This window comes from Nerophis ophidion, linkage group LG21 (genome assembly GCF_033978795.1).
Source record: "Nerophis ophidion isolate RoL-2023_Sa linkage group LG21, RoL_Noph_v1.0, whole genome shotgun sequence".
Taxonomy (NCBI): Eukaryota; Metazoa; Chordata; class Actinopteri; order Syngnathiformes; family Syngnathidae; genus Nerophis; species Nerophis ophidion.
The window spans coordinates 39,235,553-39,253,936 of record NC_084631.1 but is presented as its reverse complement, the minus strand read 5'-3'; the positions used below and the strand labels follow the sequence as shown (position 1 = coordinate 39,253,936).

The following is an 18,384-nucleotide window of genomic DNA, read 5'->3' as shown; positions in this document are numbered from 1 at the left end:
ATATTTTCCATATCTAAACATTTTATTTTAACTTTATTTTACATGTCCAAGCTTTTTTAAACTTTATTATACATTTCCAAACTGAATTTATACTTTTTATTTTACATTTCCAAACTTTTTTAAAACTTTTATTTAACTTTCTTTTACATGTTCTAACTTTATTTATACTTTATTTTATGTGTCTAAACTTTTATTTACTTTATCTTACATGTTTTAACTTTATTTACACTTTATTGTACAAGTCCAAACTTTATTTATACTTTGATGTACTTTTTTTAAACTTTTATTCAACTTTATTTTACATGTTCTAAACTTTTTTTAAGCTTTATTTTAAATATCTTAATTTTATTTATACTTTATTTTATTGAGTTATATTTTCCTTATCCAAACATTTTATTTTAACTTTATTTTATTTTTCATTTTAATCTTTATTCTCCATGTCCAAACTTAATGCATACTTTTTTATTTTACTTTCCCAAACTTTTTAAAAAACTTTTATTTAACTATATTTTACATGTTCTAACTTTATTTATACTTTATTTTACATGTCCAAACTTTTTAAAATGTTATTCTACATGTCCAAACTTCATTTATACTTTTTATTTTACATTTCCAAAACTTTTATTTAACTACGGTATATTTTACATGTTGTAACTTTATTTATACTTTATTTTACACGTCTAAACTTGTTTTTAACTTTATTTATCCATCCATCCATCCATTTTCTACCGCTTATTCCCTTTTGGGGGCGCTGGCGCCTATCTCAGCTACAATCATACTTTATTTTATTTAGTCATATTTTCCATGTCCAAACATTTTTAAATTTGACTTTATTTTAAATGTTTTTTTTTCAAAACTGTATCCTACAAGCCCAAACTTTATTTATACTTATTTATTTTGGTTTACATTTCCAAACTTCTTTTTTGTTCATTTGACTTCATTCCTTTTTTTTTTTTTTTTACTTAATTTTACTATTATTTCATTTTACATGTTTTAACTATTTTACTTGTCTAAACTTCATTTTAAATGTCCAAAGTTAGTGAAGCGTTCATAAAATAAAGAATGGAGGCAACTTTGATGCAATTTGTAGAATAAAGATGATAAAAACAATCAATGTGCCTGGAAAAAAAAACCTTCACACCTCAGCTTCGTGTTCTTGCTGACAAAACTAATTGCTGTCGTAGCTAATAGAATAATAGCTCATTAATAATTCATATTTTTGCCAAGAGTCAGTAAAAATTGGCCCTTTTTGCTCCACTTTGGAGACCACAGCCCAGTTTCACATTCTGAGCATAAGTAGATGAATGTGGTTGAAATGAATCCACAATAATCCAGTTATTTGCAATTTGACATGAATTTTTGTATCACCAACAAAGTCATGTTTGGAAGATGAATTAAATAAAGCAAGCGCACTTGATGCAAAAGTGCACTGGAAAACGGATCTTGAAAATGCATGAGCACATCTCCAACTAACTATTTTTATGATATCAAGTCATTTACTGTTAATTCTGCTAATGTTTATCTCAGACTTCATTTCTGCTGCATCCACTCATTAATGCTCTTTTGTTCTTTTTGCAGACAATGTTTGAGGACGTTAGCGGTTTTGGAGCCTGGCACAGAAGATGGTGCGTCCTGTCAGGGTACTGCATCTCCTACTGGACCTACCCCGATGACGAAAGGCGCAAGGTAAACAAATATAATAATCATAATAATAATAACCCATAATACCCCGGTGATGAAATGTGCAAGGTAAACAAACCCTTTACTCTATAGTAATAATAGTAATAATAATAATAACCCATAATACCTCGTTGATGAAATGCGCAAGGTAAACAATTCAAAATGTACTCAAAATTACAATGTAAGAAAAATCCTATTTCAAATCACAACATGCTAGTTTACAAAAAAGTATTGTAGTTGATTTTAAAGTATACTTGTTTGCAAAAATACTCAGGTTGTTTTTAAAGTGTACTTGTTGTATACAAAAAGTAATGTTGTTGTTTTAAAGTATACTTCTTTACCAAAAGTAATGCAGTCCTGCAGCGTGTTTACTTGTGTGTGAGATCATGTGCGATACAAGCAGTCCTGCAAGGTGTTTACTTGTGTGTCTTATTGTGTGTGATACGAACAGTTGCGCAGTGTGTTCACTTGTGTGTGATATCATGTGCGATACAAGCAGTCCTGCAAGGTGTTTACTTGTGTCTTATTGTGTGTGATACAAACAGTTGCGCAGTGTGTTCACTTGTGTGTGATATCGTGTTCGATACAAGCAATCTTGCAGCATGTTAACGTGTGTGTTATCGTGTGCGATACAAGCATTCCTGCAGCGTGTTTACTTGTGTGTGTTATCGTGTGTGATACAAGCAGTCCTGCAGCGTGTTTACTTGTGTGTGTTATCGTGTGTGATACAAGCAGTCCTGCAGCGTGTTTACTTGTGTGTCATCTTCTGCGATACAAGCAGTCCTGCAGCGTGTTTACTTGTGTGTCTTATTGTGTGTGTTACGAACAGTTGCGCAGTGTGTTCTCTTGTGTGTGATATCGTGTTCGATACAAGCAATCTTGCAGCATGTTAACGTGTGTGTTATCGTGTGCGATACAAGAATTCCTGCAGCATGGTTACTTGTGTGTTTTATCGTGTGTGATACAAGCAGTCCTGCAGCGTGTTTACTTGTGTGTTATCTTCTGCGACACAAGCAGTCCTGCAGCGTGTTTACTTGTGTGTGACATCATGTGCGATACAAGCAGTCCTGCAAGGTGTTTACTTGTGTGTCTTATTGTGTGATACAAAAAGTTGTGCAGTGTGTTCTCTTGTGTGTGATATCGTGGTCGATACAAGCAATCTTGCAGCATGTTAACATGTGTGTGTTATCGTGTGCGATACAAGAATTCCTGCAGCATGGTTACTTGTGTGTGTTATCGTGTGTGATACAAGCAGTCCTTCAGCGTGTTTACTTGTGTGTGATATCATGTGCGATACAAGCAGTCCTGCAAGTTGTTTACTTGGTGTGTGTTATTGTGTGTGATAGAAACAGTTCCGCAGTGTGTTCAATTGTGTATGATATTGCGATACAAGAATTCCTGCAGCATGGTTACTTGTGTGTGTTATCGTGTGTGATACAAGCAGTCCTTCAGCGTGTTTACTTGTGTGTGAGATCATGTGCGATACAAGCAGTCCTGCAAGTTGTTTAGTTGGTGTGTGTTATTGTGTGTGATAGAAACAGTTCCGCAGTGTGTTCAATTGTGTATGATATTGTGTGCGATACAAGCAGTCCTGCAGCATGATTACTTGTGTGTGTTATCGTGTGCGATACAAGCAGTCCTGCAGCATGATTACTTATGTGTGTTATTGTGTGTGATACAAGCTGTCCTGCAGCGTGTTTACTTGTGTGTGTTTATCGTATGCGATACAAACAGTTCTGCAACATGTTTACTTGAGTGGGATGTTGTGTGCGATACAGGCAGTACCGCAGCGTGTACACTTGTGTGCAGTACAAGCTGTCCTGCAGTGTGTTATCATGTGCGATACAAGCAGTCCCGCAGTGTGTTTACTTGTGTGTGTGTGTGTGTGATATAATGTGCGATACAGCCAGTTAACATCTAAATGTTCTCCAATAAGCACACAACTTCTGCTATTTCACTAAAGTCCTTTACAGATGGTAAACATGCTAGACTATAAGCTAGTAGGAGCTAGCAGCTACACAGCAGCTAAGCACACAATAGCTTACTGTCTATAACAATCACTGAACATTAAAAAGCACATTTGTCCACATAAAGAAATGATAGTTGCCCATTACTTACAGATACAAAGTCTTCTAGGCAGAAGCGTGTTGCAAAAGTATCCAGGAACAAACGTGTCCGCATCGTTCAACTTACTTTATTGTGAACCCATTAACTTCATGAATTATTGTGGCATCACCAAAAAAAAACAAAAAAACATTCCACTTCTACTTAAAGACAGCATTCTCGACGGTTAATAGCTACCGCTGTTCTCTGATTGGCTCATTTTACTTGATCAAAGCTTTTCTAACATTACACACTACTATGATTCCTGCTGATATCGTATCGGTTGACTGCAGGCTCCTGTATCAGTATGATCATGCAAGTGGAAAAGTGGTATCGCCCTACATGTCCTGTGAATATTTAAATCCATGGGAATATTTACACAAAAACACCTTTTTTTGATGTGCTTTTTCTCAGAATCCTATTGGTCGAATCAACCTGGTCAACTGCAGCAGTAAGAAGGTGGAAGCTGCCAAGCGAGAGTTCTGTGCTCGACCCAACACCCTTGAACTCACCACAGTTAGACCTCAGAGAGAAGACGACAAGGAGACTCTCGTCAGCCAGTGTACCAACACCATGTGTGTCACCACGTAAGTACTACATCTAGTACTACATCTATGTACACCATGTGTGTCACCACGTAAGTACTAACATCTAGTACTACATCTATGTACACCATGTGTGTCACCACGTAAGTACTAACATCTAGTACTACATCTATGTACACCATGTGTGTCACCACGTAAGTACTACATCTAGTACTACATCTATGTACACCATGTGTGTCACCACGTAAGTACTACATCTAGTACTACATCTATGTACACCATGCGTGTCACCACCTAAGTACTACATCTAGTACTACATCTATGTACACCATGTGTGTCACCACCTAAGTACTAACATCTAGTACTACATCTATGTACACCATGTGTGTCACCACGTAAGTACTAACATCTAGTACTACATCTATGTACACCATGTGTGTCACCACGTAAGTACTACATCTATGTACACCATGTGTGTCACCACGTAAGTACTACATCTAGTACTACATCTATGTACACCATGTGTCACCACGTAAGTACTACATCTATGTACACCATGTGTGTCACCACGTAAGTACTACATCTAGTACTACATCTATGTACACCATGTGTGTCACCACGTAAGTACTACATCTAGTACTACATCTATGTACACCATGCGTGTCACCACCTAAGTACTACATCTAGTACTACATCTATGTACACCATGTGTGTCACCACCTAAGTACTAACATCTAGTACTACATCTATGTACACCATGTGTGTCACCACGTAAGTACTACATCTATGTACACCATGTGTGTCACCACGTAAGTACTAACATCTAGTACTACATCTATGTACACCATGTGTGTCACCACGTAAGTACTACATCTATGTACACCATGTGTGTCACCACGTAAGTACTACATCTAGTACTACATCTATGTACACCATGTGTCACCACGTAAGTACTACATCTATGTACACCATGTGTGTCACCACGTAAGTACTACATCTAGTACTACATCTATGTACACCATGTGTGTCACCACCTCAGTACTACCACTAGTACTACATATATGTACACCATGTGTGTCACCACGTAAGTACTACGTCTAGTACTACATCTATGTACACCATGTGTGTCACCACCTAAGTACTACTTCTAGTACTACATATATGTACACCATGTGTGTCACCACGTAAGTACTACGTCTAGTACTACATCTATGTACACCATGTGTGTCACCACCTAAGTACTACTTCTAGTACTACATCTATGTACACCATGTGTGTCACCACGTAAGTACTACGTCTAGTACTACACCTATGTACACCATGTGTGTCACCACGTAAGTACTACATCTATGTACACCATGTGTGTCACCACGTAAGTACTACATCTAGTACTACATCTATGTACACCATGTGTGTCACCACGTAAGTACTACATCTAGTACTACATCTATGTACACCATGCGTGTCACCACCTAAGTACTACATCTAGTACTACATCTATGTACACCATGTGTGTCACCACCTAAGTACTAACATCTAGTACTACATCTATGTACACCATGTGTGTCACCACGTAAGTACTACATCTAATACTACATCTATGTACACCATGTGTGTCACCACGTAAGTACTAACATCTAGTACTACATCTATGTACACCATGTGTGTCACCACGTAAGTACTACATCTATGTACACCATGTGTGTCACCACGTAAGTACTACATCTAGTACTACATCTATGTACACCATGTGTCACCACGTAAGTACTACATCTATGTACACCATGTGTGTCACCACGTAAGTACTACATCTAGTACTACATCTATGTACACCATGTGTGTCACCACCTCAGTACTACCACTAGTACTACATATATGTACACCATGTGTGTCACCACGTAAGTACTACGTCTAGTACTACATCTATGTACACCATGTGTGTCACCACCTAAGTACTACTTCTAGTACTACATATATGTACACCATGTGTGTCACCACGTAAGTACTACGTCTAGTACTACATCTATGTACACCATGTGTGTCACCACCTAAGTACTACTTCTAGTACTACATCTATGTACACCATGTGTGTCACCACGTAAGTACTACGTCTAGTACTACATCTATGTACACCATGTGTGTCACCACGTAAGTACTACGTCTAGTACTACATCTATGTACACCATGTGTGTCACCACCTAAGTACTACTTCTAGTACTACATCTATGTACACCATGTGTGTCACCACCTCAGTACTACTTCTAGTACTACATATATGTACACCATGTGTGTCACCACGTAAGTACTACGTCTAGTACTACATCTATGTACACCATGTGTGTCACCACCTCAGTACTACCACTAGTACTACATCTATGTACACCATGTGTGTCACCACGTAAGTACTACGTCTAGTACTACATCTATGTACACCATGTGTGTCACCACGTAAGTACTACATCTAGTACTACATCTATGTACACCATGTGTGTCACCACGTAAGTACTACATCTAGTACTACATCTATGTACACCATGTGTGTCACCACCTCAGTACTACCACTAGTACTACATATATGTACACCATGTGTGTCACCACGTAAGTACTACGTCTAGTACTACATCTATGTACACCATGTGTGTCACCACCTCAGTACTACTTCTAGTACTACATATATGTACACCATGTGTGTCACCACGTAAGTACTACGTCTAGTACTACATCTATGTACACCATGTGTGTCACCACCTAAGTACTACTTCTAGTACTACATATATGTACACCATGTGTGTCACCACCTCAGTACTACTTCTAGAACTACATCTATGTACACTGTGTGTCACCACTTAAGTACTACTTCTAGTACTACACCTATGTACTAATTCTAGTACTACATCTATGTACACCGTGTGTCACCACGTAAGTACTACATCTATGTACACCATGTGTGTCACCACGTAAGTACTACATCTATGTACACCATGTGTGTCACCACGTAAGTACTACATCTATGTACACCATGTGTGTCACCACGTAAGTACTACATCTATGTACTAACACTAGTACTACATCTATGTACACCATGTGTGTCACCATGTAAGTACTACATCTATGTGCACCATGTGTGTCACCACGTAAGTACTACATCTATGTACACCATGTGTGTCACCACCTAAGTACTACATCTAGTACTACACCTATGTACTAATTCTAGTACTACATCTATGTACACCATGTGTGTCACCACCTAAGTACTTTTCCGGTGAAGTCCTGAGGGTACGTTTCATGTGAAGTACCGATGGTTCTTTTCCGGTGTAGTACCGATGGTACTTATCGTGTGTAGTATACCGATGGTATGTTTAGGGTGTAGTACCGGACCAATGGTTTGTTACGTGTGTAGTATCGATGGTATGTTTCGTGTGTGTTACTTAACCAATAGTATGTTTAATGTGTAGTACCGATGGTATGTTTCGTGAGTATTACTTAACCGATGGTATGTTTCGTGTGTAGTACCGATGGTAGGTTTCTTGTGTAGTACCGATGGTAGGTTTCGTGTGTAGCACCGATGGTAGGTTTCGTGTGTAGTACCGATGGTAGGTTTCATGTCTAGTATCGATGGTAGGTTTCATGTGTAGTACCGATGGTAGGTTTCATGTGTAGTACCGATGGTAGGTTTCGTGTGTAGCACCGATGGTAGGTTTCGTGTGTAGTACCGATGGTAAGTTTCCTGCGTAGTACCGATGATAGGTTTCATGTGTAGTATCGATGGTAGGTTTCATGTGTAGTACCGATGGTAGGTTTCATGTGTAGTACCGATGGTAGGTTTCGTGTGTAGCACCGATGGTAGGTTTCGTGTGTAGTACCGATTGTAAGTTTCCTGCGTAGTACCGATGATAGGTTTCATGTCTAGTATCGATGGTAGGTTTCATGTGTAGTACCGATGGTAGGTTTCATGTGTAGTACCGATGGTATGACTCGTGTGTAGTGTCAATGATAATTCTCCGGTGAAGTCCTGATTTTACTTTTCATGTGTAGTACCGATGGTATGTTCCTTGTGTAGCACCGATGGTATGTTTCGTTAGTGTTACTTAACCAATAGTATGTTTATGTGTAGTATTGATGGTATGTTTCGTGTGTATTACTTAACCGATGGTATGTTTCACGTGTAGTACCGATGGTATGTTTCGTGTGTAGTACGGATGGCATGTTTCATGTGTAGTACCGATGGTAGGTTTCGTGTGTAGCACCGATGGTATGTTTCATGTGTAGTACCGATGGTATGTTTCGTGTGTAGTACGGATGGCATGTTTCATGTGTAGTGCCGATGGTAGGTTTCGTGTGTAGCACCGATGGTATGTTTCGTGTGTAGTACCGATGATAGGTTTCATGTGTAGTACCGATGGTATGTTTCGTGTGTAGTACCCATTGTAGGTTTCGTGTGTAGTACGGATGGCATGTTTCATGTGTAGTACCGATGGTAGGTTTCATGTGTAGTACGGATGGTATGTTTCATGTGTAGTATGGATGGTAGGTTTCATGTGTAGTACCGATGGTATGTTGCATGTGTTGTACCGATGGTATGTTTCGTGTGTAGTACCCATTGTAGGTTTCATGTGTAGTACCGATGATAGGTTTCATGTGTAGTACCGATGGTATGTTTCGTGTGTAGAACCCATGGTATGTTTCATGTGTAGTACCGATGGTATGTTTCGTGTATAGTGCCAATGTTACTTCTCCGGTGAAGTCCTGATTTTACTTTTCATGTGTAGTACCGATGGTATGTTCCTTGTGTAGCACCGATGGTATGTTTCATGTGTAGTACCAATGGTATGTTTCTTGTGTACCACCGATTGTATGTTTCATGTGTAGTACCAATGGTATGTTTCGTGTGTAGTACCCATTGTAGGTTTCATGTGTAGTACCGATGATAGGTTTCATGTGTAGTACCAATGGCATGTTTCGTGTGTAGTACCCATTGTAGGTTTTATGTGTAGTACCGATGATAGGTTTCATGTGTAGTACCGATGGTATGTTTCATGTGTAGTACCGATGGTATGTTTCTTGTGTAGCACCGGTGGTATGTTTCATGTGTAGTACCGATGGTATGTTTCGTGTGTAGTACCCATGGTATGTTTCATGTGTAGTACTGATGATAGGTTTCATGTGTAGTACCGATGATATGTTACATGTGTAGTACCGATGGTATGTTTCGTGTATAGTACCCATGGTATGTTGCATGTGTAGTACCGATGGTATGTTTCGTGTGTAGTACCCATTGTAGGTTTCATGTGTAGTACCGAAGGTAGGTTTCATGTGTAGTACCGATGGTATGTTTCGTGTATAGTACCGATGGTAGGTTTCCTGTGTAGTAACGATGGTGGGGTTCGTGTGTAGTACCGATGGTAGGTTTCATGTGTAGTACCGATGGTAAGTTTCCTGCGTAGTACCGATGATAGGTTTCATGTCTAGTATCGATGGTAGGTTTCATGTGTAGTACCGATGGTAGGTTTCATGTGTAGTACCGATGGTATGACTCGTGTGTAGTGTCAATGATAATTCTCCGGTGAAGTCCTGATTTTACTTTTCATGTGTAGTACCGATGGTATGTTCCTTGTGTAGCACCGATGGTATGTTTCGTTAGTGTTACTTAACCAATAGTATGTTTATGTGTAGTATTGATGGTATGTTTCGTGTGTATTACTTAACCGATGGTATGTTTCACGTGTAGTACCGATGGTATGTTTCGTGTGTAGTACGGATGGCATGTTTCATGTGTAGTACCGATGGTAGGTTTCGTGTGTAGCACCGATGGTATGTTTCATGTGTAGTACCGATGGTATGTTTCGTGTGTAGTACGGATGGCATGTTTCATGTGTAGTGCCGATGGTAGGTTTCGTGTGTAGTACCGATGATAGGTTTCATGTGTAGTACCGATGGTATGTTTCGTGTGTAGTACCCATTGTAGGTTTCGTGTGTAGTACGGATGGCATGTTTCATGTGTAGTACCGATGGTAGGTTTCATGTGTAGTACGGATGGTATGTTTCATGTGTAGTATGGATGGTAGGTTTCATGTGTAGTACCGATGGTATGTTGCATGTGTTGTACCGATGGTATGTTTCGTGTGTAGTACCCATTGTAGGTTTCATGTGTAGTACCGATGATAGGTTTCATGTGTAGTACCGATGGTATGTTTCGTGTGTAGAACCCATGGTATGTTTCATGTGTAGTACCGATGGTATGTTTCGTGTATAGTGCCAATGATACTTCTCCGGTGAAGTCCTGATTTTACTTTTCATGTGTAGTACCGATGGTATGTTCCTTGTGTAGCACCGATGGTATGTTTCATGTGTAGTACCAATGGTATGTTTCTTGTGTACCACCGATTGTATGTTTCATGTGTAGTACCAATGGTATGTTTCGTGTGTAGTACCCATTGTAGGTTTCATGTGTAGTACCGATGATAGGTTTCATGTGTAGTACCAATGGCATGTTTCGTGTGTAGTACCCATTGTAGGTTTTATGTGTAGTACCGATGATAGGTTTCATGTGTAGTACCGATGGTATGTTTCATGTGTAGCACCGGTGGTATGTTTCATGTGTAGTACCGATGGTATGTTTCGTGTGTAGTACCCATGGTATGTTTCATGTGTAGTACTGATGATAGGTTTCATGTATAGTACCGATGATATGTTACATGTGTAGTACCGATGGTATGTTTCGTGTATAGTACCCATGGTATGTTGCATGTGTAGTACCGATGGTATGTTTCGTGTGTAGTACCCATTGTAGGTTTCATGTGTAGTACCGAAGGTAGGTTTCATGTGTAGTACCGATGGTATGTTTCGTGTATAGTACCGATGGTAGGTTTCCTGTGTAGTAACGATGGTAGGTTTCCTGTGTAGTAACGATGGTGGGGTTCGTGTGTAGTACCGATGGTAGGTTTCATGTGTAGTACCGATGGTATGTTTCGTGTGTAGTACCCATGGTATGTTTCATGTGTAGTACCGATGGTAGGTTTCATGTGTAGTACCGATGGTAGGTTTCATGTGTAGTACCGATGGTATGTTCCGTGTATAGTACCGATGGTATGTTTCGTGTGTAGTACCCATTGTAGGTTTCATGTGTAGTACCGATGATATGTTGCATGTGTAGTACCGATGGTATTTTTCGTGTGTAGTACCCATTGTAGGTTTCATGTGTAGTACCGATGATAGGTTTCATGTGTAGTACCGATGGTAGGTTTCATGTGTAGTACCGATGGTATGTTTCGTGTATAGTACCGATGGTAGGTTTCGTGTGTAGTACCGATGGTAAGTTTCATGTGTAGTAACGATGGTAGGTTTCCTGTGTAGTAACGATGGTGGGGTTCGTGTATAGTGCCAATTATACTTCTCCGGTGAAGTCCTGATTTTACTTTTCATGTGTAGTACCGATGGTATGTTTCTTGTGTAGCACCGATGGTATGTTTCATGTGTAGTACCGATGGTATGTTTCATGTGTAGCACCGATGGTATGTTTCATGTGTAGTACCAATGGTATGTTTCTTGTGTACCACCGATGGTATGTTTCATGTGTAGTACCAATGGTATGTTTCGTGTGTAGTACCCATTGTAGGTTTCATGTGTAGTACCAATGGTATGTTTCGTGTGTAGTACGGATGGCATGTTTCATGTGTAGTACCGATGGTAGGTTTCATGTGTAGTACGGATGGTATGTTTCATGTGTAGTATGGATGGTATGTTGCATGTGTAGTACCGATGGTATGTTGCATGTGTTGTACCGATGGTATGTTTCGTGTGTAGTACCCATTGTAGGTTTCATGTGTAGTACCGATGGTATGTTTCGTGTGTAGTACCCATGGTATGTTTCATGTGTAGTACCGATGGTATGTTTCATGTGTAGTACCGATGGTAGGTTTCATGTGTAGTACCGATGATATGTTGCATGTGTAGTGCCGATGGTATGTTTCGTGTGTAGTACCCATTGTAGGTTTCATGTGTAGTACCCATTGTAGGTTTCATGTGTAGTACCGATGGTAGGTTTCATGTGTAGTACCGATGGTATGTTTCGTGTGTAGTACCCATGGTATGTTTCATGTGTAGTACCGATGGTATGTTTCGTGTGTAGTACCCATTGTAGGTTTCATGTGTAGTACCGATGATAGGTTTCATGTGTAGTACCGATGGTAGGTTTCATGTGTAGTACCGATGGTATGTTTCGTGTATAGTACCGATGGTAGGTTTCGTGTGTAGTACCGATGGTAAGTTTCCTGTGTAGTAACGATGGTAGGTTTCCTGTGTAGTAACGATGGTGGGGTTCGTGTGTAGTACCGATGGTATGTTTCGTTTATAGTGCCAATGATACTTCTCCGGTGAAGTCCTGATTTTACTTTTCATGTGTAGTACCGATGGTATGTTCCTTGTGTAGCACCGATGGTATGTTTCATGTGTAGTACCGATGGTATGTTTCATGTGTAGCACCGATGGTATGTTTCATGTGTAGTACCAATGGTATGTTTCTTGTGTACCACCGATTGTATGTTTCGTGTGTAGTACCCATTGTAGGTTTCATGTGTAGTACCGATGATAGGTTTCATGTGTAGTACCAATGGTATGTTTCGTGTGTAGTACCCATTGTAGGTTTTATGTGTAGTACCGATGATAGGTTTCATGTGTAGTACCGATGGTATGTTTCTTGTGTACCACCGATGGTATGTTTCATGTGTAGTACCGATGGTATGTTTCATGTGTAGTACCGATGGTATGTTTCTTGTGTAGCACCGGTGGTATGTTTCATGTGTAGTACCGATGGTATGTTTCGTGTGTAGTACCCATGGTATGTTTCATGTGTAGTACTGATGATAGGTTTCATGTGTAGTACCGATGATATGTTTCATGTGTAGTACCGATGGTATGTTTCGTGTATAGTACCCATGGTATGTTGCATGTGTAGTACCGATGGTATGTTTCGTGTGTAGTACCCATTGTAGGTTTCATGTGTAGTACCGAAGGTAGGTTTCATGTGTAGTACCGATGGTATGTTTCGTGTATAGTACCGATGGTAGGTTTCCTGTGTAGTAACGATGGTAGGTTTCCTGTGTAGTACCGATGGTATGTTTCGTGTGTAGTACCCATGGTATGTTTCATGTGTAGTACCGATGATATGTTGCATGTGTAGTACCGATGGTATGTTTCGTGTGTAGTACCCATTGTAGGTTTCATGTGTAGTACCGATGGTAGGTTTCATGTGTAGTACCGATGGTATGTTTCGTGTATAGTACCGATGGTAGGTTTCGTGTGTGGTACCGATGGTAAGTTTCCTGTGTAGTAACGATGGTATGTTTCCTGTGTAGTAACGATGGTGGGGTTCGTGTGTAGTACCGATGGTATGTTTCGTGTATAGTGCCAATGATACTTCTCCGGTGAAGTCCTGATTTTACTTTTCATGTGTAGTACCGATGGTATGTTTCATGTGTAGTACCGATGGTATGTTTCATGTGTAGCACCGATGGTATGTTTCATGTGTAGTACCAATGGTATGTTTCTTGTGTACCACCGATGGTATGTTTCATGTGTAGTACCAATGGTATGTTTCGTGTGTAGTACCCATTGTAGGTTTCATGTGTAATACCGATGATAGGTTTCATGTGTAGTACCGATGATAGGTTTCATGTGTAGTACCGATGATAGGTTTCATGTGTAGTACCAATGGTATGTTTCGTGTGTAGTACCCATTGTAGGTTTTATGTGTAGTACCGATGATAGGTTTCATGTGTAGTACCAATGGTATGTTTCTTGTGTACCACCGATGGTATGTTTCATGTGTAGTACCGATGGTATGTTTCTTGTGTAGCACCGGTGGTATGTTTCATGTGTAGTACCGATGGTATGTTTTGTGTGTAGTACCCATGGTATGTTTCATGTGTAGTACTGATGATAGGTTTCATGTGTAGTACCGATGATATGTTACATGTGTAGTACCGATGGTATGTTTCGTGTATAGTACCCATGGTATGTTGCATGTGTAGTACCGATGGTATGTTTCGTGTGTAGTACCCATTGTAGGTTTCATGTGTAGTACCGAAGGTAGGTTTCATGTGTAGTACCGATGGTATGTTTCGTGTATAGTACCGATGGTAGGTTTCCTGTGTAGTAACGATGGTAGGTTTCCTGTGTAGTACCGATGGTAGGTTTCGTGTATAGTGCCAATGATACTTCTCCGGTGAAGTCCTGATTTTACTTTTCATGTGTAGTACCGATGGTATGTTTCGTGTGTAGTACCGATGGTATGTTTCGTGTGTAGTACCGATGGTATGTTTCGTATGTAGTGCCAATGATAATTCTCCGGTGAAGTCCTGATTTTACTTTTCATGTGTAGCACCGATGGTATGTTTATTGTGTAGCACCGATGGTATGTTTCATGTGTAGTACCAATGGTATGTTTCGTGTGTCGTGCCGATGGTATGTTTCATGTGTAGCACCGATGGTATGTTTCATGTGTAGCACCGATGGTATGTTTCATGTGTAGTACCAATGGTATGTTTCTTGTGTACCACCGATGGTATGTTTCATGTGTAGTACCAATGGTATGTTTCGTGTGTAGTACCCATTGTAGGTTTCATGTGTAGTACCGATGGTATGTTTCATGTGTAGTACCGATGATAGGTTTCATGTGTAGTACCAATGGTATGTTTCGTGTGTAGTACCCATTGTAGGTTTTATGTGTAGTACCGATGATAGGTTTCATGTGTAGTACCGATGGTAGGTTTCGTGTATAGTGCCAATGATACTTCTCCGGTGAAGTCCTGATTTTACTTTTCATGTGTAGTACCGATGGTATGTTTCGTGTGTAGTACCGATGGTATGTTTCTTGTGTACCACCGATGGTATGTTTCATGTGTAGTACCGATGGTATGTTTCTTGTGTACCACCGATGGTATGTTTCATGTGTAGTACCAATGGTATGTTTCGTGTGTCGTGCCGATGGTATGTTTCATGTGTAGCACCGATGGTATGTTTCGTGTGTAGTACCGATGGTATGTTTCTTGTGTACCACCGATGGTATGTTTCATGTGTAGTACTGATGGTATGTTTCTTGTGTACCACCGATGGTATGTTTCATGTGTAGTACCAATGGTATGTTTCGTGTGTCGTGCCGATGGTGTGTTTCATGTGTAGTACCAATGGTATGTTTCAAGTGTAGTACCAATTGTATGTTTCGTGTGTAGTGCCAATGATACTTTTCCGGTAAAGTACCGATGGTTCCCTAGCATAGTACCGATGGTTCTTTTCCAGTGTAGTACCGATGGTACTTTTCATGTGTGATGGCACTTTTCCAGCGTAGTGCCAACGGTACTTTCCAGCGTAGTCCAGTGCCGCTTTAATGTGCAGCACCAATGGTACTTTTCCTGTGTAGTACACAGACTGATGCAAACGTTGTGCTGTGTGCTGCAGAAACTGGCTGAGTGCAGACACCAAAGCTGAGAGGAACTCCTGGATGAGCAGCATCAATCAGGTTCTAGTAGATCTGCGCATGTGGCGACCAGATGCTTGTCATGCTGGCGTGTGACAACACCCAGGTCTGCATATCAAGTGCAATACTTGACATGACATGGCTGTATATAACACCAAGGTATGCAACATCAAGTGCAATACTTGAATACATGCGCACACTCACAGAGTAAAAAGTAGTGCTGCTGTATACTTTATGAATATTATTGCAACTTTTCACTGCCTGCTTATAAGATGATATTGTTTACAGTCAAAATGTTATATATTTATTTCAATATTTCCACTTCATACAATAGCAGCTTTGTTTTCCATTTTTCTTTTTGTGTTTTTCTAATAAACAAGACACGTTTCACTTCATGTTGACAATAAGAACATACTCACCAGACTTAAAGCAAACATTAATATTTCACGACAGCTTTTGTACTTATTTACAGTATTTCAACTAAACTTTTTATTTTATATGTGGGAGGTATTTGGAGACGATACATATTTCTCTGTTGTTATAACCTGATTTGAAATGGTCTGTTGAAGTAGGATGTACAACTTTTTAAAACCTATTTGAATAACTAAGTGCATTATTGAACATTTATACCATTTTCATGAGGTTTTTTTCCTTCTGGTCAGCTTTTATCTTTACATTTACTTCTACTGCATACCAAATGTACTGCTAATGCATTTTATATATATATATATATATATATATATATATATATATATATATATATGTATATATATATACACACACTGCTTAAATGTGTCAGGTATTTTGTGTTTTCAGGAAACTTTATTAAATGCCTGCTTTGTTTAAAAACATGCTTATTGTGTGTTGATGTGTCGACAAAAGACGGATTAAGTATTTCATCATAATGCTTCACTTCACTTGTTTTTTCTTATCACTTGTTTCACATGTTTTTTGCGCAGTGCTGCTTTACAACATTTAAAAAAATGTAAGAGTGGTGGTAAGAAGAGATTCTTCTAACCATGGAAGTGAACAAGTGGAGCACTAATGTCAAGTGAAGGCATCGGCCTCTGGGAGAAGTAAAATACAAAACAAAGAATGGGCTCCAGGGCTGTAACATTCTCTCTTGTAAAGTAAAAATGATATTAAATACAAAAGACAAGTGTGTGTGTGTGTGTGTGTGTGTGTGTGTGTGTGTGTGTGTGTGTGTGTGTGTGTGTGTGTGTGTGTGTGTGTGTGTGTGTGTGTGTGTATTAGGGATGTGGGAAAAATCGATTCAAATTTGAATCGCGATTCTCTTTTTTTAAAATTATAATTTACTATATATATATATATATATATATTTATATGTAATCCAACAAACCAATACACAGCAATACCATAACAATGCAATCCAATTCCAAAACCAAACCTGAGCCAGCAACACTCAGAACTGCAATAAACAGAGCAATTGAGAGGAGACACAAACACCACACAGAACAAACCCAAAGTAGTGAAACAAAAATGAATATTATCAACAACAGTATCAATATTATCATTATTATTAGACATTTATAAAAAAAGAAAAAAGAACAATAGTGTCACAGTGGCTTACACTTGCATGGCATCTCATAAGCTTGACAACACAGTGTCCAATGTTTTCACAAAGATAAAATAAGTCATATTTGTGGTTCGTTTAATAGTTCAAACAAATTTACATAATTGCAATCAGTTGATAAAACATTGTCCTTTACAATTATAAAAGCTTTTTACAAAAATCTACTACTCTGCTAACATGTCAGCAAACTGGGGTAGATCCTGCTGAAATCCTATGTAATGAATGAATACAAAATCCTTTTGAATGGGAAAAAAATTGTTTTTGAGTCTAGAATCGTGTTAAATTGGAAAAAAAAAATCAATTTTGAATCGAATCGTGACTCCAAGAATCGATATTGAATCGAATCGTGGGACACCCAAATATTCGCAGCCCTAATATATATATATGTGTGTGTGTGTGTATATAAATAAATAAATGGGTTGTACTTGTATAGCGCTTTTCTACCTTCAAAGTTCTCAAAGCGCTTTGACACTACTTCCACATTTACCCATTCACACACACATTCACACACTGATGGAGGGAGTTGCCATGCAAGGCGCCAACCAGCACCCATATGTGTGTATATAAATATATGTTGATATATGTTCATATATATATATGTGTGTGTATATATATATGTGTGTGTGTATGTATATATATATATATATATATATATATATATATATATATATATATATATATATGTGTGTGTGTGTGTGTATATATATGTGTGTGTATATATATCAATCAATGTTTACTTATATAGCCCTAAATCACTAGTGTCTCAAAGGGCTGCACAAACCACTACGACATCCTCGGTAGGCCCACATAAGGGCAAGGAAAACTCACACCCAGTGGGACGTCAGTGACAATGATAACTATGAGAACCTTGGAGAGGAGGAAAGCAATGGATGTCGAGCGGGTCCAACATGATACTGTGAAAGTTCGATCCATAATGGATCCAACACAGTCGCGAGAGTCCAGTCCAAAGCGGATCCAACACAGCAGCG

General features: G+C 39.1%; 1 protein-coding gene across 3 annotated transcripts in view; it reads left to right on the top strand.

Annotated features, from left to right (window-relative positions):
- LOC133540087 (asparagine synthetase [glutamine-hydrolyzing]-like) overlaps positions 1 to 18,384 on the top strand; it is a 182,240-nt gene that overhangs the window by 64,224 nt on the left and 99,632 nt on the right. For all 3 annotated transcript variants that reach the window (XM_061882578.1, XM_061882579.1, XM_061882577.1), the window contains one exon: positions 1,579 to 1,686. In XM_061882578.1, the coding sequence (XP_061738562.1) occupies positions 1,579 to 1,686 (108 nt within the window). The remainder of the gene's footprint in view (positions 1 to 1,578; positions 1,687 to 18,384) is intronic.